Below are 27390 nucleotides of genomic sequence, written 5' to 3'. Positions count from 1 at the left end.
AGGTGTAAGTGTTGGTTGCGCATGCACACTGTGCCCCCAGTAGCATCCCAAGAGCATTTCTCTCCTCACTCCCTTCCCACCCCTGGCTGGTCTCCCTTTGCCACCTCCACCCCACCGGCAGCGGGAGTGCTCCTGCCCAGCAGGTAACTCCAAGAGACTTGTTCTAGAGGTAACTGCATCCACCCCAGCACCAAGAGTAAGGACCATTTTCAGAGAACAAAACAATTTAAGATCACTCACAACTCCATAACCACAGTGCTAATTACCTACTTAAGCCTCCAGAACAAAGTGTGCTGCACTTGGATGTGTATGCCATAATTACAAGGTATTCCTCCCTGCTTCCGCTGTAAGACCCATTAATAGTATTTAATTTAATATGTATCTGGCTCTCCTCATTTCTGGTAAACTTAATATGTATTAGGAACACCATACAAGTTAATATTTGGCTCATAATATTCTAACGCTTGTTAGAATGGCAATGAAACAAGCAACATGTAATTTCTAAAAACTGTATTTTGATGAAGCTATCACAATACAAGTTAATGTGAGACCACAAAGACAAATATGAATAAAAAATGTGACTAGTTAGTGAAAAATCATGTTTTAGGGTTCATCTTCATAGCTAAAGCATTGATCTTGCTGTTTAGGATCTTGCTTCATCCATTTTTGGTTCCTCATTGAAATGAATTTATTGACCTCCACTCATTCAGCATAAGCCACATTTGCAATAAAATCTGTCACCAGAAAAGTGCTCTTTGCCTGGTATATTTGGCATGGAAAGTGAAATTAACTGTTTTAAAAAAATGTACATTAACAGTCCTCATGAACTGGAAAACCCCAGTCTCCCCAGGTCAAATGTGACAACTCTATCCCAAGTGAATAGACTAAAGGTACTTGCTCTGGGCAGGGATCCGGTCCTCCTTTCTTAGAAATGATCTTTACACTTCTGTTGCATTGATAAAAGACTCGATCATGCCTTTGGATACATCTCTGACTTCATCAGAGTAGGGTGAGATAAACATAAAAGAGAGAAGAGAGGGTCTGAAGTCAGGATATATTTCCTTGGATTTCCATGTAGGTTTTGAGATGCTCATTTCTTGGAGGGAACTAAAGGGACCAGCTGAGGACAGCTACATAAATATCTGGATAGATGGGATCCCAGGCAGTTCATGTCATGTCACATCATACATCATATCAGATCACGTCATTTTACCTTATCTGTTAATTCATAGATGACAAAAAGCACAAATCCTTTTTTAGACTGAGCACATCTTACTGAACCCAAGATTAGTTTGGCTTCACAAGGGGCCTCACAAATACTAAGTTTGCTTCTCATTATCTGCTTCAATAAAATGATAGTGAAACAATCTGAGCATTTACTCCAAAAACAGATGCTCAAGGCTGGAGAAAGGATGTATCAGATGTGGTCCACTACAGCATCGCTCCAGCTGTACCCAGGTTTCACCAGCATAAGACTGGGGTGATACAGGTGTGAGTCTGGCCCATATCTTTACATTGATGCAAAAAGGAACAGAGACCAAAATTCTCTGGTAGTTTTTCCACTCCAAAATCCAAAGACAGATTGTAAACCTGTAAGTGTGAAAATTATAGTTTAAAGAAAGGCCTTCCTTCTGAGGGACATGTATCTCACTACCATCAACTCATCGTGTTTTCTCAGCACAAACCACAACAACTGCAGTGGTTGGATGCACAGTGAGGACTTGATGCTCAGTAAAACAACCCGGCCAGATTACTCAGGAGGTCCTTTCCAGCATGATTGTGATAAATTTTGGGAGCATCTCAAATAAAGCACAACACTGCACTCAAATTTTAAAAAAGACAGAGAAGGAAACTCTAGTTTACCCACCTGAAATAATTTACCAGTTGCTGTTACAGAAAGCATGAAAGTTCCCTCTATTAAAAAAAAAAGGAAAGAAAAAGAAACCAAAATTACTCCCTGTTGCCATCTAAGTTTGTTTATTTCAATCTTTTGATAATGGTTGGCCATTTGCACAATGCTGTTCTCCCAGAAAAGCAGTTTTCTTTCTTACTTTTATGGGTTTTTCATGTTGAATGATAAAAAGAAGATGATGGAGAGAGGCAAAATACTTTTACATTTTTTGGGGAAAAAAACATATGATTAAAAGTAGACTTTGTCATAGCTGCACAGATTCCAAGCACCTGTGTTCCCTTTATGTGATCTGGTAATATATGGTTTTTAAACACACTTTGAGCCAAATCTATCTTTTAGGACCACTCAAAAATCAACAGATTTCACAGAAAGGAAATAGGACTGGAATCCAAACCTTTCCCATTAGTTTGAAACACACATATCTTAGTTTTATGTGCAAATGTATAAGAAATATTTTCCTGCTCTCAGACTTCAGTCAGAGCCCTCTGGCTGTAGGTTTTGCATATGAGGTGAGCTCAGTATCCACACTGAAGAACCCATCCCAGCATAAATTGGCTGTTTGGAAGCAGAATGAAATACAAACAGTTCAAATATTTGAAAGTTTCTTTAAAAATCTCTGTTTACATACACATGAAAGAAGGTGTTGAATTGGATTAAGAGTGAAGAAAGTCTTCCTTAAACACTAAAGGCATTATTTCCATTTTATATGGCATAGCTGCTCCACGATACTCAAATTATAACTTTGATGAAGTATTCTGCAAAATTGGTCTGTCACTAAGATATGACAGCAAATATCCCACCTTGAGCAAAAGCTTCAGTCTTTTTAAAAACATTAAACCAGACAACAAATCTTTGTGTAACAGATTTAGGGGGCCAGACGTTAAACTGTTGTAAATCAGCACTGCTCTAATGGCTTCGTGAAGCTCCAACAGTTTACACACACATTGAGGGATGGACCGTGTTATTGTTGAAATATTTAACTTTAGAAATATTGTAGAAATACCTAAATAAACTTTAAAATTATGACTTATTAACAAATTTTTAATCAGAGAGGGTTTTTTTTTCTCCATGATATGACTGATCATTTTATATTCTTCGGTGGTTACTCAATCTGTAAAGGTGACCTACGCATTTTCAGAACTTTTTCTTTGTTATAAAGCCTACTGTTACTCTAAAAATTCTACTGCTTTGAATGAACTAATCTTGTTACCTTAAAACCATGGCTAAGTAGTTAATGACCTTTTAAACAGTGATTTCATAGAGTATTGGAGCCTGAAGCAGACACTCTCCCACTTTATCTTCTGGGGACACAGCAACAACCTCAGCCGAATCCCAGCTCTGGGTGAGATTTATGAACAAATATTTTATACTGATTAGTAAATATTTTGGACAAAAAAACCTCACTCCAATGATGAAAGGCATAAGCTCTGTCAGGAATATTTTGATGTTTTTTGCCATTTCTTCAGCAAGAAAGCTTTAATTAAAAAAATTATTACACTAGTGGTGCTCAGGTTGAGTGAACACTTATATTGGGATCAGTAGGACATTGATATGGAAATTTTAAAGGAATGGCTTGTTTTAAGAAAACTGCATACATTCCACTAAGCTATTTCACCTTTAAAAGGACAAATATTTAGAAAGTTTCCCATCGTCATCTCAACAACAGCACCAGAAACTTTGCAGCTCGTAGCTATAAAATCTGAATTCTTTCTGGTCTGGAAATACAGATGAAAAGATCATCTGTTATACACAGGAAAAATAATAAGTTTGTTGAAATTGTCTTAGTAATCTTTTTCTGCTGGAAAGGGAAGTTCAGTTTTTAAAGACTCCAACTCTGTGACAATCAGATGTTGATTTTGTGAAAATCGACACAACTGAGACGAATACCTTGGGGTAAATAAAAACCCAAACACAGAAATAAGGTAGAATACCCAATTCCCCGTTAAACTCAACATTCTCACCAAAATCTCTGCACATTTCATGTCAAAATATCAGTAACAGAAAAACAGTTAAAATAATAATAATAATGATAATAATAATAATAATAATAATAATAATAATAATAATAAAAAGACTAAGGAGTGCAGGCGCATTTAAAGATTGAAAGTAGAAACAAGAGGAGGTGTTACAATGGTAAAAATTGATAAGGCAAGGAGAAAAGTGGTGTTTTCACCTTACTTCAGTCTGAAATCAGGAGCTGATCTTTTCTATAACCTTTGTGAGCAGCAGCCTTTGCTCAGCCACCTAAGGAAGGAAAAGTTCCCTGTGATTTACTGATGTCCTGCCCAGTAACACTTTACTGAAAGTACCTGTTTCTTTAATTAAAAAAAATATATTTTTCAAACTAGAAAAAACCAGGTTTTCTTCTTGAAGCACTTCCACCACTGGATGTGTTAAGTTGAAAATTAGAGCATGTTAAACAACTTTGGGCAACAAATGAGAAAGGAGGAACAGCGTGAGGCATAACCATGACAGTGAGTCAGGCTCTTTTAGATACGCTCTTTGAAACAGATTAAGAAGGATTTTTAAAAAACAGAATGAAGCAATCTATTCTCAATTTCTGTCTTCCAATGTCTTAAATAATTGAGTGTCCAACTCTTCCTTTACAGGGCACGGACACGACTCGTGCATCCCCACCCAAGATGGCATTTTTGCAAAGCCCTGAAAACTATCGCTCATTTGAACTGAAAAGTTGCCCCACGATGACGGGTTCTCCTATGATTTTTACGTCACATAAACACAGTTTATGGAGAAATAGCTGCTAGAAAACCACCTGGAAAGCACCGAAGCTCCCGTGGTTAAACTGTTGCTGCCCAGGTGGGTTTTGCGTGTTGGTTTTGGGCACCTGCTGGTGATGGGGTTGGCCATGGATCGGCCTTGGAGAACAGACCCCAGCACACTGAACCCTAAGACTCCCATAAACATAGAAAATATCCCATCTCTCTCTCCAGAGGGGACTACGTTAGTGTTTAAATTCACTTTCCCTTGTCTTCCCAGTATAACCTTGTTGCTGATGGGTTTTTAGATCAAACTTCATATTTTAAAACAAGGAGTGACACAGCCCAGCTCTTTAGTAAACCCCAGTGATATGGACCCTTCAGTGCCTTGTAGTTTTGGGGAAATCTGTGCTCATAAATCCTATTGCAGGGCAGGGATGCAAAGGCTAATCTCTGCCTTCACTGTTCTTTTTCCTAGTTGCACGGGGAGAAAAATGTGAGAAAATATGTAATTCCAGAGTGCTGTGGCAGCATTTAACCACAGCTTTGCACCCCATTTGTTGCCTTTATTAACTATAATCTTGCAGAGAGTGTTAAGGTAAGTGGTAAATGGTTTAATGGCAGTTTAATATTCTGCACATACCCATAACAGACATTTTAGTTGCTTTTAATTGATGTAGCTGCTAGCTTTGTTAAACTCTCCAGGAGAGTAGTTCTCACTGGGAATGAGCCTCCTAGAAAGTATCAGTTTGCAAAAACACAATAGTTTGAGTGATAATTGTGCAGAAAGAGACTTCTGGATTTCTTTGCAGCAGAATAAGAGCATTTTGTTTCACTTTTCTATAACTCAACATCGGGTGCCTAAATTATAGTCAAACTTGGCAAACAGCTAAATAAAGAAACACATGGGATAAGTCACTTTTAAGATAAAATGGGGACTAGAAGATTTTAACCGAACAGAACATTTTATAGCTGTGAGCACATAAAAAGAAAATCATGTAGGAGAAGTCCTGGTGTTACTTAAACAGTAGCTTTCAGCACCCATAAAATATGTGGTGTTAAATTATTTTCCACTTATAAATCAGCTGGCTCTGGTCTGTACATTACCACAAGCTTTAACTGGTTTCTGGCTTCTTACTGGCCTTCACATAACTCCATTTAACCCTGAATGAAATGCTGCTGGCATGGCACTGAGCGCCAACTATCACAACTAAAAATATATCTAAGTCCAGAAAGAGCACACAGAAAATTATTGCAATCAGCAAAGAAAATTAAAGGCCAATTAAAAAAAAAATATCTCTGTTATTCCACTGGGCTGACCAGCAACGGGCACCGCCTGTCTGGGGGAGGGAGGGGACAAAGAAAAAGGTAATCTCCTCGAAAATTAACTTTCAGACTTTTTTTAAGCTTGTAAAAATAGTAGAGGATCTGAAGGTGCATCTCAGCAGGTTTTGCCTGCCTGTCTAGCACCGAGACTTTTTGCGTGATCAAAGAATACATGACAGTGAATGGATCTATGCTTGTAAATATCAAACGGTTTGATCATGCTAAAAGACTTTATTGAAGTTTCCCACTTTCTAATCAAACAAGAAACATCCACCTCCGGTAGCTACAAAAAAAAAGTCTGCAATGATATTAGAATTAAGGAAAAGCGCTGAACGGGACTTGAGGAGAAGGGGTTTTCTTACCATAATATGGGATGTTCATTAATGTCATGTTGGTAGGCTGAGAGAAAACTGCAGTGCTTATTATTTTGCCATGGCACAGTATAAAAAGGGTTTGATTACACCAATATTAAGTCCTCAAGAAAGAGCCATGTTCACATACGTAGACTTTTAAAACAAAATTAAAAGCATAATAATGAAATGAATACATCACTGACTTGGTTTGGGTTTTTTTTTCTCCCCCTGTTTTATGGTGAAATCCACAAGCATAAAATTCTGCAACTGGCCTGTGGAGAGGTTTTCTATACCGTTCCTGTCGCTTAGTATGATAATTTAGCCAAAAAAAAAAAAAAAAAAGTTAAAAATGCCATTCTAAATGAACACACAGAGCTCTGAATAAAAAGAGCCAATAATTTACAGTAGGATGATAAGAGTGTAATATTGCTTTAATATAACGTATTAATGAAAATTGCCGTTGTAAGATAGATAAGACCTAATAATATAAGTCTCATTGTGTTCTGTGAGTTGGAGGCTTTGGTAAGTTATATGTTAGTGCTGCGTGGCTGGCGTGAAGCCTGACACAAATTCGAAGACTCGCCGTTTCCAACGCCACCAGTGTCTGAATTTATTTTCCCTGGAAAAACATAGGCAGGTACTTTCCTGCTCTGTCAGGTATTACTGTGCTCCTCTGCCATCTCCTGCCTGCTGCAGAATTTATGATAACGTGTTTTCATTATCTTAAATTCAATTTAATACATTTATTTTCATCCCACTTTATATGTAGAGTGAATTAGATTTTAAAAAAAAAACCTCTCTGTGGCTTTTTTTAGTCTTTATTCTTTATCATACTAACATTTTTTTAAAGGGCAATGGGGTGATACAGCAAATGGCAGATTAATTTCTTGTCCTTATTTTCATGCCAGGGTAGCTCAGCATTCTCTGTAGTGTTCCTGCCGCTTTTGCAAGCATCCTATATTTGCAACGTTGAGGACTTATACTTCTGTTTAGTAAATGGAAGCTTGTTTATCTGTGCTAATTGCCAGGAAGAAAACTAAACTACTTTCCCCTCTGTGGACCACTATTTATAGTCAGGAAGAGCAGCCCTGCACATATGCAGGGGGGTATTTGTGTGAAGGAGGCGAACGTGCACTTACAGCAATCTCGTCTGCCAGAAGGGAGGAAATTATCTTGTTGATGTAAGAAGGCTGGATGAGCACAGAGTGTGGGTTTTAAACCCAAAATGTGATTTTAAAGGGGGAGGCGGGGAGGTGAAAGCTTTTGAGCACATCCATGAAAAAAAATAATAAAAGAAGTTTTTAACAGCGCGGGCTTTGATATCAATATTTTGCCTGTGCCTTCAGAAAATACTTTTACAGAGTTCTTGAAGATGCACAAAACTGCAATTTGTTCTCCAAAAGGGTTCGAGGCTGCTATGAGAGGACCTGAGGAGGAGAGGGCATTTATCCCTGTCTCCTCTTCTCCAAGAAAATCACTCTGGAAGATGATGATTTTTCTACACTATCCCACAGACCGCTCTGGGTTTTGTTTCCAAAATATCCAGAAAGTTTTTCTGAGCAAAACCCACTACCAGAAACCCTGTCGTCCATTTTGGAGGAAGTACACTGTTTTCTAAATAATTTGCTACTCCTTGTGTCTATTCTGTCACAACTGAGAGTAGCTCTATCATGGCAGAGATGACAAATAAGAAATATCTGTAATAAATCAAATTTGTTCTGGAAAGTTTATTTTCTGGGGATTATTTGTCCAGGAAGATTATAAGAGAGAACTTTGTGGCATTACAGATGGAGTTCTCCAGTGCTCCAGATTATGTGTTTTCAATAAGTATTACAAATACTCTGACACTTTAAAGTATACAAACTTATTTCTAAGAACTTCTTTTCCAACTTCTAGTACTTTTTATGAGCCCTGTTCATCACATCCCAAGTAATGGTTACAGCCTTTAAATCTCAAACACACCCCCCCCAATATTTACAAGCGTTGATTCAGAGATCGATATTTTCATGCATATTCCTGCACTAAAGGCAGCACATTGAGGAAGGATAACCCATTTAAAATCTTAGAGTACTTAGTGCATTATATTCTTTTCAGATTCAGAAATAAAAACAAAAGTTAAAAAAAAAAAAGCAGCAACACTAAAAATGAGGGAAAGAAATAGAGGAATGGAGGAAGATCTTAAATAAGCTTAAGGAAGCATTTCCTTACTTTGTCAGGATTGAAAAGAGGCCTTACTTATTTGGAATTATATATTTTACAGAGAAAGAAAACATTAAACATTTATAAAATACATTTTCCCTAGCAGGTGATGGCAGTGGGCTGGCCAGCCCTTCTAAGGACAACTCTTGTCTGATGGCAATGAAGAGTTCATCTAAAAATGAATAACACATTTTTAACCCTGTCCTCTCATGTCTCACAGCCCAGCTTAGTGGCTGCAATTAGCAGTTAAACAGGAGAAACAAATGCCTGTATTTTGTTGCAAGAGGGTTAGTTTCATTTCTGACCTGGAAGTGACAGCGCAGACACACAAGGAGCAAAAAATCATGTAACACCAGGAGGAAAACACACCACGTTAGCTGGGATGCTCAAATTATGCTGCATTAATATGCACGAAAGAATTAAAAGAATTAAAAGCCTTTAAGAAAGGGGAGTTTTGTTTTGTTTTGTTTTTTTTCTTCTCTTTAAAAGCCATGTAGTGTCATTGCTTATTCAACAACAGCCCACTTCTCCTCCAAAGCAGTACGCTGGGTTTGAAAAAAACACCCAACCCCACACGGCTGTAGAGAGAGCACATGTTACATCAGACACAGTACCTGATTTTTCACTGCACAGCTTGTCAGCTAGATAGTCTGCCTCTTGGGCGATAAGTGAGAATATTTCATCTTCATACTCCTCTACGATACTTTCCCACTGTAAGGATGAGAAAAAGGAGGATACTCGTACTGTGCTTTTTTTTTTTTTTTTTTAATAGCTAGAAATAAACAGGGCGGCTGCGAGGAGCCCTCGGCTCGCTCTTCTCTCCCTGCCCTACACAGCGTGGGGATGAATGGGAAATGCCCAAGAACTCATGCTACCAAAAATTACTTAAACTTCATGCCCAACCTCACTGCTGTTTCAAAAACACATTCATGGACTGGGGGGGGGGGGAGGAGGGGGGGGAAAGCCCCTCCAAAAGGCATTTTACTTGGTTGGGGACACCCGATCCCACCCCCCGCCCCTTTCAATATGGACTCGTGGAGGAGGCACTCAACATTTAAATAAAACAAGCCCATTTTGTAGTCTGATATTAGTGGTCACGATGTGCAATAAATACAGGTCCCTGGCCTTGCAGATGCAGCTCTGATTTCAGTGCAGAAAGAGCAGTCGACAGCATTGAGCTGCTGAGCCCCCCCTCACCCTGGCATTTAGGGAGCTGCTGAGAATTCACCTCGGTGCCACAAAATGGGTCTCTACCCCCCCCCCCCCATGAAGGGTAGGTGAGTGCAGGTCCAAGGGGGTACACCACTCAGCCTGGTGTTTGGCACCTTGTAAGAAGTCAGGGTGCATATTAAGAGGGAATTCCTGTCTCCAAAATCTAGCCTTCAACCCATAAACAAGGGGAAGCTCTTTAACATGGGCGGAGAAAAACCGTACTGAAATAAAATCTGCTTGCTGGAAGTCATGCTCAGTGTACACACACACACACATACACAGAGAGAGAGAGAGAGAGAGAGAGAGAAAGGCTCTTTGCTGTGCTTGACTAAAAAAAATCAAAGCAATACCTGCCATGACACGCAATAACCGTGAGCTGGCAGTGACCAAGGCAGAGCTGTGCCTGTGCTCCTCACTGGCTCACTCCCCTGCTTCTTTCAAGTCCCAAACTGCTCAAAAGGCCAGGGCCAGCACAACCCCCTGGGTTTTTTGTAAGTCCTCTTTTTTTTTTTTACACAATTTTCACAAGAGTTAAAAAAATAAAAAGACCCCAAAAGCATTAAAAAAATATATATAAATATAGATATATGTGTATATGAAGGCTCTGGCACAAAGCCAGGCAGAGCATCTCGATGTTTTTAGTAGAATTAGCTGAGAAAACCCATCCCTATGCCACAAGGCCTAAGGAAAAAAAAAAGGATGACATCCCTCCCCTCCTCCCCTAATTTGTCCATAAATATTTGAAACTCCAGTTAGCAATCTGGATTTTAGCCACTAGTACAATCCCTTATTTCCTGCACATAAATCAGCGGAGATATTTTTTTTCTGGGAAATACTGATTTATATTTAATCACTTAGAAAAAATCCATGAGTAAATTGTAGTTTTGAACTGTTGAAGTTTAGGAAATCTGTAACGTATAAAGCAGTTGGTCTAATCCGTGGGTTACTTCTGCAAGTGCCTTTTGTAAATGCTTTATTCATATTTATGAAGCCCCAAATAGATCCAAATACATTTCTAAATAACGTTATAAAGCATCTGACAAAATGCAGTGTTATCACCAAATACTCAGCCGGTTTTTGTGAGGAACCAGTGTGGAGTATGTTAAAATATGGCAAGAATCATAAAACAAGGCACGATCTGCATGAATTTGCTAGTGACGAGAAAGGATGGGCACACTGACACAGCTTTGGCTGGAAAATAAAAGGTTACTCATTCGTTATGTTGGCCTACCCCAAATTTCAAAGGTTTGTAAGCATCAGATTAAACACTGCTTTTTTTTTTTTATAATCTGCATAGATTTTTCTCCCCTCGCCTAGGAGCAAATCTATCCCATCTCCTTTTCTGTCCCAACAACTCTGTTAAGTTGCTCTCTGACTTAGCTAAAGGAACCTCATGGAGGAAGAAATTGATTTTTTTTGCTTATTATATCACCAAAAAACCCACACTTCATACAGATAATGCCCAGTTAGATCGCGGAAAGAGAAAAAAAAGAACATCCCTCTCGCTATGCAGAACCGTTGACACATTACATTACACACGTAATTAAAAACGTCAGCTCCAGCTAAGGTGGCCCTGGAGAACCTGCGCCGACCCTTCCGGCTCACACCCACCGCGCCCCTCGCGCCTCTCGCCCTCCTCCAGAAGCCAGCCTCCCAGTTTGGAACCTCCCGGCAGCCCGAAGAGACCGTGGCGAAGGGACACGGCCGGCGGCGGCGGATGTTTCGGGCCATGAAAGCCCTTGGCGCTCCAGCCACTTGTTTCTCTGGTTGAAGCGGAGTTTGCAAAAGTCCCGGGCTCTCAGTTGTTGCTCTGCCTTTTAGCCGCTGCTCGCCAGCTCAGATGCAGCTGTTTAATACCTCCCAGGGGTTTTGTGCAGAAAATAATAGCTTACAAAACCTAGCTTCTCCCAGGTTCTACTATTTCAGCTTTATTTCCGAACAGCTGGTCCGTGTCTTTGTCCATCCCCTTCCCTCCCGGCCGCGGCGAGAATTCAGTAGGAAACCTCTGTCCACTACCTACGCCCTGAGAGCCACCACCGCTGGTGGTGGGGGTCAAAGAGCAACCCTCGCCCTTGGAAACGGGGACAAAAAAAAACCCCCCAAACTTCGCGCCCTGTCTAGACAGGTCAAGGTGCAAGATGCTCCTCTCCCTGTTGCGTCTTCCGGAAAGGGGCGTGAACCGGAGCCAAGTGCACAGCAAACACCCGCGCTGCATCCCTGCCCCTTTAGAAGACTTCTTTTTTTTTTTTTTTCTTCTTCTTCTTTTTCTCTCCACCCTCTGCTGATCAAAGTAGGAAGTTTTCATGACAACCATAGTCAAAGGGCCTGCATCGCAAATGAACTCGATTTCGGCGATGTTGATATATCCCGGCTCCATTGTCTCTTTTCAGACACAGTATGAACCCTTCCGGTCTCAATGATTACATTACAGAAGGACTTTCACATGTGGGCTTCATTTGCACAAAGGGGTTGCCTTGCTTCACCACCATCTGGCCACAAATCAGATAAATAAAGGCAGGAGAATTAAAATTAAAGCTTAGAGGGTTTTTTTTTCCCTCTCTGTCCCCCTTCGTCTTCTTCTTGCACCAGGGCCCATTATGAAATCTCTCCCTCCCCCGGTCACATACGGATGGGGAATCTGCTTTTTATGAAACCTGGGAAGAGCAAAAAAGTGACTAAAAAAAAAAAGAAAAAAAAAAGTCTGGGAAACACAAAAAAGTGCCTAGTAAAAAAAAGAGGACAAAAAATATAATAAAACGACGGCGCCTTTTTGCTCCCAATCCTGTTTGTAGGGCAGCATGACTTATTTTACAGGAAAGACAGTCTCATACAAACCCCACATTTTGTTATTAAAATTCTGTCTCATCTACTGGGATGCAAATTTATTTTTTTTTTTCAAGAAAACACAGTGTCTCACAAACTGAAAAAATACGTAGTGGTGGCAGAAGGTGGTGGCAGAAACTTGTGGTGTTTGAAACTTGTGCTCCAAACTCTGATGCTTCTTCCTCCCACCAGGACAGAGAGTGCAGAGTCTCTGGCAGCTCAGGTACAGAGCGAACACTTTCCCCCAGAAAACCAAGAAATACGTGGCAGTTTCTGAAGGCAGAAAATAAAAAAACCTGTGAACGTGGGAGGAAGGTTTTACAGCCCTTATGACAGAAGGTGAGATTCGACCATACAGTCTAATTCCTACCCTGGCATCACTTCTATTGAGGTCAGTGTTGTTTCGGGTGGGATTTTCTTTTTTTGCAATGACTGCTATAACAATAAGTTGCACTAAATTTCGTTCCCCTTCTAAGCTGCACCCAGGACAGTAACTTAAATTAGTTGAGGGGGAAAGCCACTTTTCATGTCTGCATTTCTTTTCACATAGAGATATTCTGTGTCATCAGCAGAAGGGTTTTACTCTGCAAATTCTGGAAAAAAAAAATAATTTTTTTTCATGTCTGTACTCCAACCAATATTCAGGTGTGTAGTCATATCCCCTGCAGCTTCCTGGCTGGTCAGAAAAGCACTGAGTGTGGCTGAGTCAAAGCCCATGGATGCTGCAGGGTACCCTACACAAACACAGGTAGTCACATCTCCTGAACATTATCAGGTGCAGCACAACCAAGGACTGACCTGGAAGAAAACATATCCAACATCTGAAAACAAGAATGAACCCTGAAAACTTATGTGACAATCCCCACAAATTTACAGAAAGGGTTTTGCTGAGTGTGCTTTCTTTTGGAGGCACAAGTAAGTTTCTGTGCACGTACTGGCACATATGTGATGGGATTCAGGCTTATATTTAGCATCATATTTAGATTTGGGTTCTACTCCCTGAAAATGTAATGAAAAATATTGGAGAGATAGGATATATATAGAGAAGATGAATAAAAATACAAGAGCTTAACTTGCCAATAGTTGGATTTACTCGTTTTTTGTTTCTGTCTAATAAAAGATATATTGGATCCTCAATCTTTGCATAACTTTGCCTTCCCTCATTTGGTTGGAGTCAGACTCACACTTCAGGTGGAAACTACCATTATCTGAGCATGTTTCTTGTAAACCTATGGATGCAGAAACTGCCAGGGCAGTCTATTAATTTTTTGTGTCTATTTGTTGGGTTTTGATGAGGGAAATCTTTGCAGAAATAAATGTAACTTGAATTTAAGCGAAGTATTTTTGTGCTGAGCTGTGCTCTGCCCGGTGTGCAGGGCTCCAGGCAGTTGAGAGTGCTCTTTCTGAAAGTGTTTTAATAGTAAGAGAGGAATAAGTATTTGGACAAGTGGTGGAAAACTAAAGCCTTTCTTTCTATACTGTGAAGATTTTGAATAGTACTTGTCAATAAAGCAACTCCTATTGTAATTGTACCGGAGACATGGGCCTCCACCCCGAAAAAGCTGTCTCAGAGATACTAACCTCATTAAAATATGAATGAAAAGGCAGCCATCATTGTAATGGGAGAAAACCATTTACTCAGCAACAAACTTTATCTTCTATCTTGCGTAAAAACATAAATATGATATCCAGCAAGTTTTTCATTACATTTGACGAGGAAGTTGATGGATACAGAATTTTTTTTTTTAAGTTTTCAAATAAGTCACAAAATTTGCTCCTTCCTTCCCTGCTTTTCTACTGAGCGTTTCAAAATTGGAAGCACCTTCAAATCATTTGAAATCTTTAAAAAGGAAAAAAAAAAAAGAGGGCTTTATTTCTTTGGGGAGTTTTTTTGGTTGTTTTTTTTTTTTTAAGGTTTAAGGAAACTTTTGCATTTGTTTTTGTGCTGTGGCGAGTTTTTTTTACTTTTTTCCCCCCCAGAATATCTCATCCAATTTCAAAAGAAAACAAGAGAATTCATTACAGACCACTGTGACAACACCTTAATAACAGTCAATTATAGGGTGCTCAAATGCCTGTTCATTACTATGTCTCTGTTAATCTAGTCCTAAATTTCTTACTTGATAGATACAACTGGCCAAGAATACAATTGCATTACAAAATGCAATGAAAAATATACACAATGTAAGTGCAGGAAGTAGGCAGTTTCAAAATAACCAAGCTGTCAATCAAACATTTGTCAAAATAATTAGACCTATCTGGTCTTTTTTTTAATAAAAATTATGGACAGACTCAGAATGGATAATATGGAAAGCTTTAGGTTTAAATAGGAATTGTTTCAACGACTTGGAAACAAGTCTTTTAAAATGTTTCATGTAGTTTAATCATTATCTTTTCATCCACAAAAGTGTTCAAATCATTTTTGATATTAGTTAAAAGTCAATATTTAGAAGTGAAAATTCAAACCTCCTTTGCTCTAGGCTAAAACAGGAGCAACATGAATGCCGAGCTACTCTAAAGGCTGATGGGATATATAATTAGCTATTATGTTAATTGAATCCACTGTGAGTTTGTTGTATGAGATTTCTTCATATAATATGCAAATAGCTTCGAAGGTTTAGTTTTATTAGACAATATAATTAGAAATCTTCTAAAGGACTGAATTCTAATGAGGCATAATAAAGCTTTGTAAAATATCTGTTTGCTGGGTGAGCAGACCACCTGGGTTTAATCAATACCGGGAACTTTGTTGTGTAACAGCACATTTGAAAAAAGTTTAAGAATTTACCTTTCTAGCCCCATTCATCATAGTTTTATTTTAGGAGAAGGACAGTTCATTTTGGCAAGAAAGGGATTAAATTCTTGTAGCAAGGAAGGAGGTGAAATTCCTGTAATCTGAGGGGAGGAAGTAACTTAAAAAATAAACTATTTGAATTCTGCTTATTTAAAAGAAAATAAAAATAAATTGAAAAAAACCCTCTCCCAGCTGTAGCACCAGTTATGTGCATCTCAAGATGTTTAAAGTGAAATGTTACATGAGCAAAGTTAGCCATTATTCCTGCCATTAAATGCCTGCTTCAAGCAGATGTACATACTTTAGCTTCTGTAGTGTAACTAATCAGCGTAACTTCACTTTTCTAAAATAGCCCAACATGTTAATATGTGGAATTAAACACTCTCTTCTAAAGAAAGAAATTCACACCAGGGTATGCTGGAGCTGGTCCCGAATTCCACCTTCACATTCCACTTGCTTTAAGACCACCACCAAAGACAAAGCTTAAATTATTTTAGCTAATGCCAGAATGCCAAAAATGCGTAATCTCTCATCTAATTCGCCTTGTTCGCACTTTAGACTGTGCCAAAGCTGCGTTATTCAGTCTTAATATTAATTGAAAATAATAAAGACAGGATATTTTGCTCTAGTGTCGCATTCAGAGAAGGGCATCTTTTTCCCCCCTACCAACAAGAATCAGTAGCAACACATCAGGAAAAAATCAGAAGTGCTGATTAAAGCAGTAGATTTAACCAAACAAAAACGAAGCATGATCACAGTAAGTGCCCTGACAGCCCGCTGGAGAGGGGAGGCAGAAGACAACCCAAAATGCAGCCAGGCTGAAGCTACCTATGAAATGTTTCATTTCTCTCTGCCATACCGAAATACTTCTGGCCCTGTGCTTCACAGAGATGCTCTCTGTAATGCCAAAAATCTGACAAACCCACACTTAACAAAGGCAATGAATATATTGCTGTGAATATATCATAAACTTATCTTGCTTTGCATAGCATATTATAAATCCGTCATACCCAGGTCTGGGTGGACACCTAACTGGTACCAGTAGCTGTCCATTATCACTTCTCTGATCCATACACTTAAAATCTGCAGCAGCAATTGTTTATTCCTCTGAATAATGAGGATCTCAGCACAGCAGAAAAGAATAACATTGTACAATCATTATCAGTTGAAATTAAAGAAAAACAAAAATCACCAAGTTTGTTTTTCCGAGTTCTGCTCTAAGCTGTGCAAAAGTTGTTTGTGATCTCTCAGAAACTGCCTCTGCTTCCCACCACCATTTGAGGAAACAAATAGTCAGTCAAAGCCAACCTTTCTCCCCAAATGTGAACTTTATTCACACTCTGTTTTTTATTTCTTCCTTAGATTCAAAGCGTCTGAAGGAAATAGCCTGGAGCAGCCTTCAGAAATCAGGACCGTGCCCTGGAGAATTAGTGTCAGAAGAGGATGTTACCTGTTTGCCTTGCCTGCTATCCTCCCCTTATCCCTTAAGGGAACAAAACCAGGCAGATTCTGCCTAATGTTAATTAAATCACTCTGTTAATTAGAAGTAAGGTGCTTTAGAAACAAGCAAACAAAGGGCTCTATTTCTCCCTTGCTCTGCAGCGTGGACTCAAATGCACTCAAATGCTGACTGGATAAACTCAGGAAGCAAAAAGAACCTGAGGAGGAACCCATGTGCTTTGATCATCCTCCCCACCCCTTCCTCAGGCGAATTGAGCTCTCCTAAGGAAGGGATGCCTGCAAGGGATGCTGGATATTGTCAGGAAAGGTTGACTGGACAGAGAACTTGGGAACAACTCATGTATGTGACTCGGCATATATGAGTACTCAGCAAAGGAAAGAAAATATGCAATAAAATTAAGTTTGATAATCTATTGTGCTGGAAGAAGTTTAAGTGTTCAGATCCCATTGGCCACATGTGGGCTAACAAACTCAACAGGCACCATTTCAGGCACTGAAATACAGCTGTCCATGCTGCTGGGCTTGGGCTTGGGCTTGGGTCAGCTCCTTGGAGGGAACAACTGGGAAGGTCTGTGAGGTGAAGCGCTGAGCAGGTCAGGCTGGAGGTGAACACCCCTTTTTGGAGTGCATGGATGGACTTCACCCAGTCTCGGGAGGTCTTGGTGCTGGAGAGTATGCCATGGAATTTCATTGAGGGAAAGAGAGCAAAGATGAAGTGCTGGCTTGCTGGGATTCCCACAGGATACAGATCTGAGTTGAGTAACTGCATCCCTAGAGCCACTGATTCCCAGCTAAGGGGTGACGCTCCCCTTAGGTATCCCCTGACGATACCTGCTAGGCCACCTCATCCCTGGGGATGACACCATGGACTTCCCGAACCTCTTTTTCCATCCCTGAGAGTGGGTGAGTCAGAAGGGTTCCTGCTCCCTGGTGTTCAGAATAAAACAGCAAGTTCTTCTCACTGGTCTATTAAAGTTGTAATTTTAAAGCAGCAACACGTCTGTCAGGGGACAGGCTGAGACTGGAGCGCTGGAAATAACACTGATAAATGGAAACCCCACTGGAAATTTTTAACTAGTCTTATACATGACAGTAGATAAAATTTTCTAATCTGTGGACAATTTCTATGCTTCATAGATTTTCATAGCTAAAAGCTCAGAGTTCCTTAAACTCCTCTGTCCTTCTCTGCCTGTACTCTCTGCTCAGAATGGCAGGTCTTCAACCTCCCCCCCTGCTCCCTGGGGAAATCCTCCACATCCTCCACAGCACTAAACCTGCACTGGGAGTATCACACGAGCCTCCATCCACTGCTGCTTCTTGCACGCTCCCAGGGCAAGTAAAGGGTGGCAGGTTTCAGCTACTTGGCTGCAGCTCTCTGAGACCACCTATAGACTTAAGCCTGTTAAATTAACCTTAATACCTTCATTATTCCTCTGCTGGATGGTAACCATCTGGCCATGACTTCGAGTTACAGTTAACCTAGGCTCCTGCTTAGATTTCAACTGAAATCCCTGTTTTTTGCCCTCACTATCACAGCAGTGATTGAGGTTGAGGTAGGTTTAAGCTGGTCTGTGTCTCCCCAGCATCAGCAGGGATGTGGATTGGTGAATGCTATTCCAGTTTACCCCAGAGCTGGAGCCACCAGCTGTACAGTGACTGCACACTGCTTATCTCTGGTTGTCCTCTGGTGCCCACACTCACCCCTCGGTGAATACAAGGGGTTGGAAAAACAGGCCTCCATGTAAATGATAGTTCCTATATACTTTTGGCTATTCTCTTTGCTTGGGGACTCAGCTAATGCAGTTACATTTTCACCTAAAATAGCCTCTAATGTGACAATAGGAGCATGGATACTGCCCAGGCTAGAGTCTCCATTTTGCCTTAGAGGGTGGATGTTGTGTCTCCTCTGACTACTCCATCCTCACTCACTCCACTTGTGCCTGAAGCACCTTACATATCCCTGACTCTGGCACAAGGGCCACTTCTTATGGCCCCATTTACTGAGCCCTCCACTACAGCAGGGGCCATTTCTGTTTTCAAGGTCCCATTTCTGTTCTCGAGGTCTCATGTGCACCTTCCCACATGTACAGGGAATGATGAAGTACATCACACAGTCCTTGGGGGCGGAAGCTTCAGGTGACATTACCTGTCCTTAGTCAAGAGCAACAGATTTTTTTCCCCTTCCTATCTCTGGACAGAAAGCAATACACCCTTTCACCACCTGAGAAAACTCTGTTAAGCCACCCCAGCCGAGTGACACAAGACTTTTGAGGAGAGAATCATAAATTAGCAGACAGAAAGAAAAAAACTTACAAAAGAAACGCAGCCTGGGCTGGGCTACCATGTCTTCTTATCACATCTTATCACTTTACGTAATTTCTTTTTTATTTCTTAATAAAGCTGTCAGTGGCTGCGCTGCTTTTGCATGTCCAAGATAAAAGAAGTAAGCAGGAGGTTTACTTCAAAGATATTTCTGTGTCACAAGGTACTACTGTCCATTTGAGGTGTGTTTCAAAACATTTCACAGACTCATGTTATTCTATACTTACAGTCAACGCTTCAAAGCATTGATCCTTTGACTTTAGTGGGACAGAAGTGTATATTTATATGCTTCACTATATGTATCATATATGCATGTGTGCTTAAATATTTAGATCATGCTTATAGAGGTTATCTAAGTGCACTGGATGCAGAAGATCCAGAAGAGCCTCACTCCAATTCTGTAGCACAAAATCACTATGAGTGTGCCCATCCTAAGAAAGGGTGTCTAAGAGCAGTTTAAGTCTGTCTGAATGGTGGATCAAGAACAGAGGTGATCCAGGTGAGCTCTGCACAGAGAAGAACAATTGACTGCCCAGGAGACTTATGTATTTTATACCAGATTTTCTACAGCAATACACAGTTCCAGCCTATGTCTGGTGTGGTATAAATCCTGCTCAAAACTAGGGAAAACAGAGTGTGTCCCAGCTTCAGAGCCCTGGTCCTGCCTTCTACTAGAGAAAGCTGTAAATCACAAAGCTGGCATGCTTGTAGCACAAAAGTCATGGGCATCCTCACTGCTGCCCCAATGAGCATCACCAGCCATGGGAAAACCAGATACTGCCTCTTCCTTCAGTCAGTCTGAACAAAAACAAGGGCATTTAGCATCTGTGAAAGGTATTCCAGGAATGTTGAAGTTGTGGTGGTTTTTCACTTTTTCTTTCTCCCAAAAAATTCTATTGCAAACATTTAAAGCTGCCCTTCAACACATCTACCTGGATACCTGCCTAGAGGAAGGCAGTGGAAATTCATAACCTCACCTATGAGCAATCTAAATTAAGCTTCCCTACTGCCCAAAAATTGACTCTGATTAACTTACTGGTGAAAAGAGCCCCAGCTGACAAATAAGCATCACCAAGTAATTCTGTTTAGACTTATCAGCTATCGCTTACCAGAGGCAAAGGGGATTATCACCCCAGCTGGCAGGAGCAGCCACCTCTCTGCTGCACTTACAGGTACCAAAGGTCAGTTCCTTCCAGCCACTAGCTGGGACTCCCTGCCTTTCTCCAGGGAGTTAACCCCCATTCCACAGAAAACTAAGAGCTGGTTTTACTTAAACACTGGGAAATGTTTATACACATAGGGAAATTAACAATAAGAACTAATTTCTGTTTTTATTTTAAGGGGTTGGTTGTCCCTGAAGCATCCCTTGTGTACAGCTGCTAGGAAAAGTTTGGCTGTTTTTCTGTTCAGTGCATGAAGGTATTTGATAAAATTGGATGTTATTTTGGTTAAAAAAAAAAGTAGAGAGCAGTCAATTTCTTGAAATAATCTTAATTTTCTACAGTTCAGCCTTTCTAATTTCTAGCTTCGTTTCTGGAATGTTTCTATGGATGGTAGATTCAAATATTCCAAGCACATGCGTAATTTTATGAGCCATCTGCTCTAAGGATACATTTGATAGTGCCTTAGATACAGCTGTGTAACTTTTCCAGATTACTCTAAGCATTTATGTGTGCTTTCCTAAAGCAAAAGTGCATACAAATCTATAAACGCCAAAGTCATTTGTTTCCAAAGCAAATGCAAATTAATGGGGATAATTGCACACACAAAACCATTACATAAAACCAGGCATACCTGCGTGCCATGAGCTAAATACCACGAGCATAAATCTGTGTTGAACCCCAGGCACCCAACCCCCAAATATCCTTCCATCACCGATTCCCCATCCCACAGCGACAGACTCCACGCGGCATCCAGGAGATGATTATGAGCTATTACCCCACCTAGCAGTGCTGAGGAAAGGCTCCCACGCTGAAGGGAGTCACAAATAATTAAATGTTTCAAAACACAATGGATATGACATGCTTTCAAAATAGCATCTATAGAATCACTTCCACTAGGGCAAGGAGCTCTCGGGAGGAAAAGCCCTTTCACTCACTTCAGTTGATTACCTGTATAAAAGGGCTTAATTTCTCTGGAGCGTTTCTTTTCCAAATCACCTCTTTTTGCCAAATCCACTGCAGTATGAGTGGCAGGTACTCCTACAGCCCACGAGATAATGCTTCCCCAGACAGATCTATGAGGATGTTGGTCCTGGCTAGACTTAATTTTTAACATGCAATTAATTAAAAAAAAAAAAAAAAAGGAAGGAATTGGAAAAAACAATTGTCATTCCTGGTCTTGTAGATCACTGGTAAAATGCCCAAACCATTAACCAGAAGGTCTGACCATGACTGAAGACTTCAGGGTGTTTCAGCAATGTCCGGGAGCTTTATCTTGGAAACCACCTTTTCCATTCCAATTCTACTAACTTAGACCTATCGAGAGATGCCCTTCCTTTTCTCTGTTTGACAAGTAGCAGATTCCTGAGGGATTTCCACATCCCCTGGCTCAGAGCCAGGCCAGCTCCTGGCCCCCTTCAACAGCCATTTGGGAAGAAGGGGTTTCCCAGCCCCTTTGGCCACGGTGCCCCATTAGTCACTTCCACATTAAAATCCTGCATTTTTTTGGTGGGTTCCTGGAGTTGTGTCCCAAACTGGTGGTGCCATTTTCAAATACATTTTGATGGGAGATGCTGGATGGTCAGTGGTTTATAAAGATTGCCTTGCCTCTTTCAATGAAGAAACAGTTGTTGGGAAATGTAACTGCAATTACCCTTTAAAAAAACCTCAGTCAGGTGAAAATAATTTCCTTAAAAACTATCTCAATATGTTAAAATCAACAAATTAATTAAATGCTTAAGGGGAAAAAAAAGGTGTGCCATTGTAAAGTTGTGTAAAACAACCAGACATCCAAAATCAAAGGAAGAGGCAGCGCAAAACACAAGGAACTGATACCAACTTTACCATCTGCAGTGGACTGCCAACAGTTTCCCATGATCAATGAATCAAACAACTGTCCCTCCACCCCTGTCACCCTATGGTTAAATCAGGATCCCTTCCCATTGACAGCAATAGTACTCTCCATTTAATCTAGTGGGAGCCAGATCAGATCACTGGATACTTCTCTGTTTATTACCTTAACATGCTTTTAATTCTTCTGTAGTGTATATTTATATCTGGGCTTCCTGGGGGCTTTATGACCTTTTTAAGGATAATTACAACCTGTTAGGAAAATGCCTTTTAAGTTCTACAACTATATTCTCTACTCTGATCTTCATTTTATACAGATGTTTTCTCTGGGATTTTCTCTCATTTAAAAACACAATATTTAAAAATATGTATGTAGAGGGCTGAGATTAAGAAATACAAGATTTTTGGTAGACGTGTTCCTGAAGTGTTCATGGATTTGTGGGCTTTCCCAAGAACTTTATGAGACTTAACATTTTTACAAGCTTGGGACAAATGAGGATAAATCATACATATTTTCTAGAGAAACTTGGAGATAAATGTAGCCAGTCTGGGCTTTCTTATCATCGGCATTATATTTAAAAGGGAATGTTGCATGGTGGCTGACTGATAAAAATAGGGTGCTAGTGTCCCAGTGTGTGCAGTTATGAGGCTGGTGCCAGTAGAGATGCGACCAGAAGAGAAAAGACACAGGTTTTAATACCTGTGAGTTTGATTTTGGCATTTACTTGGTGCTGATTTTCTCCCTGGAAGTCTGGGTCTGTCCAGCTGGTCCTGAATGGTCTCTGTTGGAAATCTCCATTTCTGTCAGTGGCACATTTTTCTTCAACACTTTTGAGCTCTTTCTTCAGAAAACTGAAAAACTCAAATCACAGAGCAACTAAACAACTTAAAACTCTGATGGTGACAGAGATAAGAACAAAAGAAGAATAATTAAGCATTAAAAATCCTATGTGAAAATTACTTCATTCTCAAGTGGGTATAAAGCTAATATACGTGTGGGACATTTGAAGAACACCAAAGGCTCATGAGATACTGCGGTGAAATTTAGACCACAGCTAATTTTATCTCCTCTGATGGAATGGCTTTTCCTTTTATCCTCTGGTTTCCAAATTTTCAGGGCAAACTTTGATTTCTCCTATTTAGAATACATCTATTTTTATTGCTAAAATTGTTTGGATTAGAAGCACCTTTAGGCAAAAGTTGATTTCTGTAGTGTCTTTATGCTGGACCACGTGGAGTTGGTTGCTCCATGATTAAGGCTGTTGGTACTACTGAGGTGCCTGCACTAAATAGTAGTAGGTTCTTAGTGCATCCTTAGTGGGTCTTGCTTCAGGAGAGACAATGTAAACTCCACAGAATGGGATTATTGAAGAAAAATCAATTTGCTTTGTAACAAAACACTAAATCTTGTTCTTGTGAAAGTTTCTCTTTAGATTCCACACAACAAAATCTTGGAAATGTTTGGGAGTGATGAAAGATCTGCTTCCTTCTCCAAAAACCCAGGCAGCAGCTCTCCACATAGGAGAGGATACAGTCCAGTGGATGGTAGCACCAGGCTCCAGATCCCAGCTCCACTATCAAGCAGGCAAGTCACATAGTCACTTATGTCCCTGTTTGCCAATCAAACTGTTCAGAAACAGCAACTCTGCCTCTGTGTACATGCCAGGGGCTGAGCTGGGCTTGGATGGAGATTTTTACTTCCATTTGGATTGTTTAGAGGGATCTAGGGAAGCAGACTGCAAGGATGATCTGTGTCTATATTTCACCAGCATCTTTAAGGTGTTTGACTATGTCTTTAGCTCCTCCTCCTTGAGAGGAGTGCACACCAATAAAATGGGTGGCTCCCAGAGTGGGAGATTAGAGCTGCTCACACCCTGGGGGATATTGGAAGTGACAAGAATATCTAAGAAGAGCTTTAGAAGTACAGCTTATCCTCCTTACATTACCAATCTGCCTTTTGCTGAGAGCTGCTTGGGAATGGATTTCCCACTGGATTAATTAATTCTAATTATGACCTTCCATCATCTACCCATAAATTGGCTTGGTGTGGTCATAGGTGAGATTTCAAATACGGGCTACACATTAAATATACATATATATGTGTATATCTGTATGTGTATGTACATACTCTAGTAATTCTCCATCTGGGACCACATGGCAACTATGCTAGATGTTGTGTGCACATACCACCAAAGGATTTTCCTTTCTCCATCGAAGAATGAAAGGTAACCAGCCTGTCAGGTAGGCAAAGAGCAGCATTTTATAAGTGACCTGTATTAGATGTTGGGGTTTGACCAGATTTCTTTCTTCTTGGTGGTTTTTTCATCAGAGACATCCCCTCACTGCTTTCCCCCAACTGCAGTCGGTGTCGGTTTAGTCTGTGAGTTAATTTTCATCTCTCAGCTCTATGTTTCTTTGTTTCCAATGTGCCCCAGGATCTCAGTGGCATCTCTTGGGGATGCAGAAGTGCCTTCCAGGCTGTCCTCTGGGCTGCTGTAAAACACTGCTAAAAACACCCACAACCTCCACTTCCATTACACTGCTGAGCATGAAAGGTATGGATATATATGAGACACTGGCTTATAAATTAATATTAAGAATACTGTTTAAAATAACACACTGCTTAGAGCCTGAGGGATGCCAAGCCAAGAAAATTACTGTAAATCTTCCATCTGCAACTCATCCCATGGAGTGTGGAATGTGCAATGTACCCTTGCTGGATGAGCCCAGCTTCCCAGATTGGACCAAGGGGACGGAGCTGCTGCGCTCTTGCAATTTCTTGCCCTTGGAAGCAGAGGATTAAAGAAATAATTCTCCTTTTCCTGTTACTCTGCTCTGATACTCTGCTGCAAATCTTCTAGCACAACAGTGGCAGTAAGTATCAGCTACTGTTTGTAATCCATATGTGTGGAGCCATAAGTATTACAGTCTGGATTAAGGCAACTGGAGCCCATCTGATCTCGGTTGTCAATAAATCATATAGATCCAGAAGGACTCAGATGAATCTCAGGAACTGAAAAGCTATAGTTACCTCTTTGTCTTATAGTATCACCACTGATTCACAGAAAGTTTGAGACTGGTGATGTAAAGAAAGCTCATACCTGCTCTGAAAACTAGTCATACATAGCTGTTCTGAAAATGCTCAGAATGGGCTTGTTTTGAGAGTGTTAAATCCAGGTTGCAGGAGATTCCTGAAGAAAATAAGAACCAGCCCCTTTTAAGCTTATTTTTTGAGTGAAAAATAAATATTTACGTGATTATACAATTTCTGTCATGCTTACAAGAGCATTTTCCCTTTAACATTTTTTGCAAGATCAGAATAATGGACAAGTAAACCTCAAAAATCCTCATTAGTTTGTCTAAATTAAGGAAATAAATGTCACAACAGCTCTTTTTAAACAGAAGCCTCAGCTCCACAACTCCTCCCACAACTCACCTAAACCAAGTGCAATTTTTACCTTGAGTTTTTTTTTCCGGGGGGGGAGGAATTAAGAAAAATTATCTGAGTTTAAGAAATGGGTACTGCCAGCCTAAAAAAATAAAACACATTTAAAAAAATCTCTGCTTTTCCCCTGTCTCTTAGTGCAGGTCGGGTCATCTTTGGGGGCATCCTTTTGGGAAAGCACTGCCCGAAAGAGTGCCTGCCCTGCAGCCCAGAGGTGTAATGGCAGTAGTGCAGTCCAGCCCTGCTCAGACCTCGGGGTGCTTCAGTGAGTCTTCACATTTCTCTGCACAAAGGCACATCACCATCACATCTATAGACTGGGGTTTGCTGTCCAGAGGCTCCTAGGAAAATCTTTATCACTTCTCTCAGTTATCTTTTTATAAACCACAAGAGAATGGGACCGTGCACTCAAGACTTTCAGTTCCAATGTGTGAAATATTTCAATACAGGGGGTTTCTTCTACCCCTCACTTTTTTTTTTTCTATTTTAAAGGCACACTTGCAGCTCATTTTATGGTGCCACGCTACACCTGGAAGCAAAACTCCTTCCCTTTTTAATTTTCATAGCCCAGGTATCACAAGTATACCGAATGTGCCCCTGAGATGCTCTGCTTGAGCACCTCCAAATCATATCCTCAGTCATTTCACCGTCCAGGACTGGAAAACCTGAGGAGATCCTCAGCAGGTGTGGGGGCCCATGGTCCAGGCACATCCCAGGGCTAACGCTGCACTGGGGAAAAGCTTTTGTTGATCCCAGTACAACGTGCTGCTATTTCACCCCTTATTGTCTCTCGTGCTCACAGTGTGCCACCTACATGTTTCCTGCTGCTGTTATGAGACACCTCAATGGCTACATAAGTCATTTTTCCAGTGTCTTATAACAGAGTAATGCTTTTATTTGATTGCAGGTGTGAGAGCTGCCCTGCCGGATATTTTTGTGGCTGATTGTGGCAATCAAATCAGGCAGATGCAGCATATAGGAAATAAGGACTCGATGCCAGAGAGATGACACTTCAAATCACATGCCATTTTAGACACAGGAAATGAAAATCCCAAAGAGACTCTGAAGAAATGGAAAGTCGTTTAACATTTCGATATTTCTGTATCAAAATCTCCAGGTAACAGCCAATACCAGTCTTCAACAATTTAGGAGGCTTAGAAGTGCCACGAGGAAACAGAGATGGAGACTGCCAGGATCCAAATCCTGGCAGCAACAGGGAGGACGGTGAGTGGTTTATTTGCCAGCAGGTGGGCAGTGTACAGTGATGTACAACCCCCAAAGGCAGGCAGGTAATAAGTCAAGCTATTGTATAAAATCTCTTCCTTTTATCTAGTCTTTTAGCTGAAAAACATTATCCCTTGTCATATCATTAGAGGCCAAACAAAAAGCTCTGTCCCCATCTTTCTTACAAGGCTCCTTTAAATACCAAAAAGCTGCAATAAGGTCTGCCTGGAGCCCTCTCTCCTCCAGGTTAAACAACTCCAATTCTCTCAGCCTTTTGGAGAGGGGTACCATCCCTCTGATCATCTTCAGGACCCTCCTTTGGATGTGCTCCAACAGGTCCATGTAATTCCTGCCCTGATTAAAGGTGTTTGGGAAGCTGCCACAGGCTAGAGCTAGTGCAGTGCAACTGAAGGGACCTCTTTGCATAGGAGTTGAGAGTCCCAAGGGTGATACCAATTTCTGTCTAATTTTAGGAGCAAGAAGATGACAGAAAATGACTCCCACACCAATGGGAGAAGGGGATGCTCCACACAAGAACAGAAGTTACTTTTGAATGTTGTGACACTAATATTTCATTAAATGCTTCCAAAA

At 40.6% G+C, this 27390-nt stretch overlaps 1 protein-coding gene across 1 annotated transcript in view; it reads right to left on the bottom strand.

Moving 5' to 3' along the window:
• Positions 1–8801: 8801 nt before the first annotated feature.
• The window catches only part of CNPY1 (canopy FGF signaling regulator 1), a 58199-nt gene continuing 39610 nt past the window's right edge, over positions 8802–27390 (bottom strand). Inside the window, 3 exon segments of the mRNA XM_032690466.1 lie at positions 8802–8812; positions 9122–9218; positions 10951–11109. Of these exon segments, the coding sequence (XP_032546357.1) occupies positions 8802–8812; positions 9122–9218; positions 10951–11109 (267 nt within the window).

This window comes from Chiroxiphia lanceolata, chromosome 1 (assembly GCF_009829145.1).
Source record: "Chiroxiphia lanceolata isolate bChiLan1 chromosome 1, bChiLan1.pri, whole genome shotgun sequence".
Taxonomy (NCBI): Eukaryota; Metazoa; Chordata; class Aves; order Passeriformes; family Pipridae; genus Chiroxiphia; species Chiroxiphia lanceolata.
Note: the sequence above shows the minus strand (reverse complement) of the source record. Positions and strands in the feature narration are given on the sequence as shown.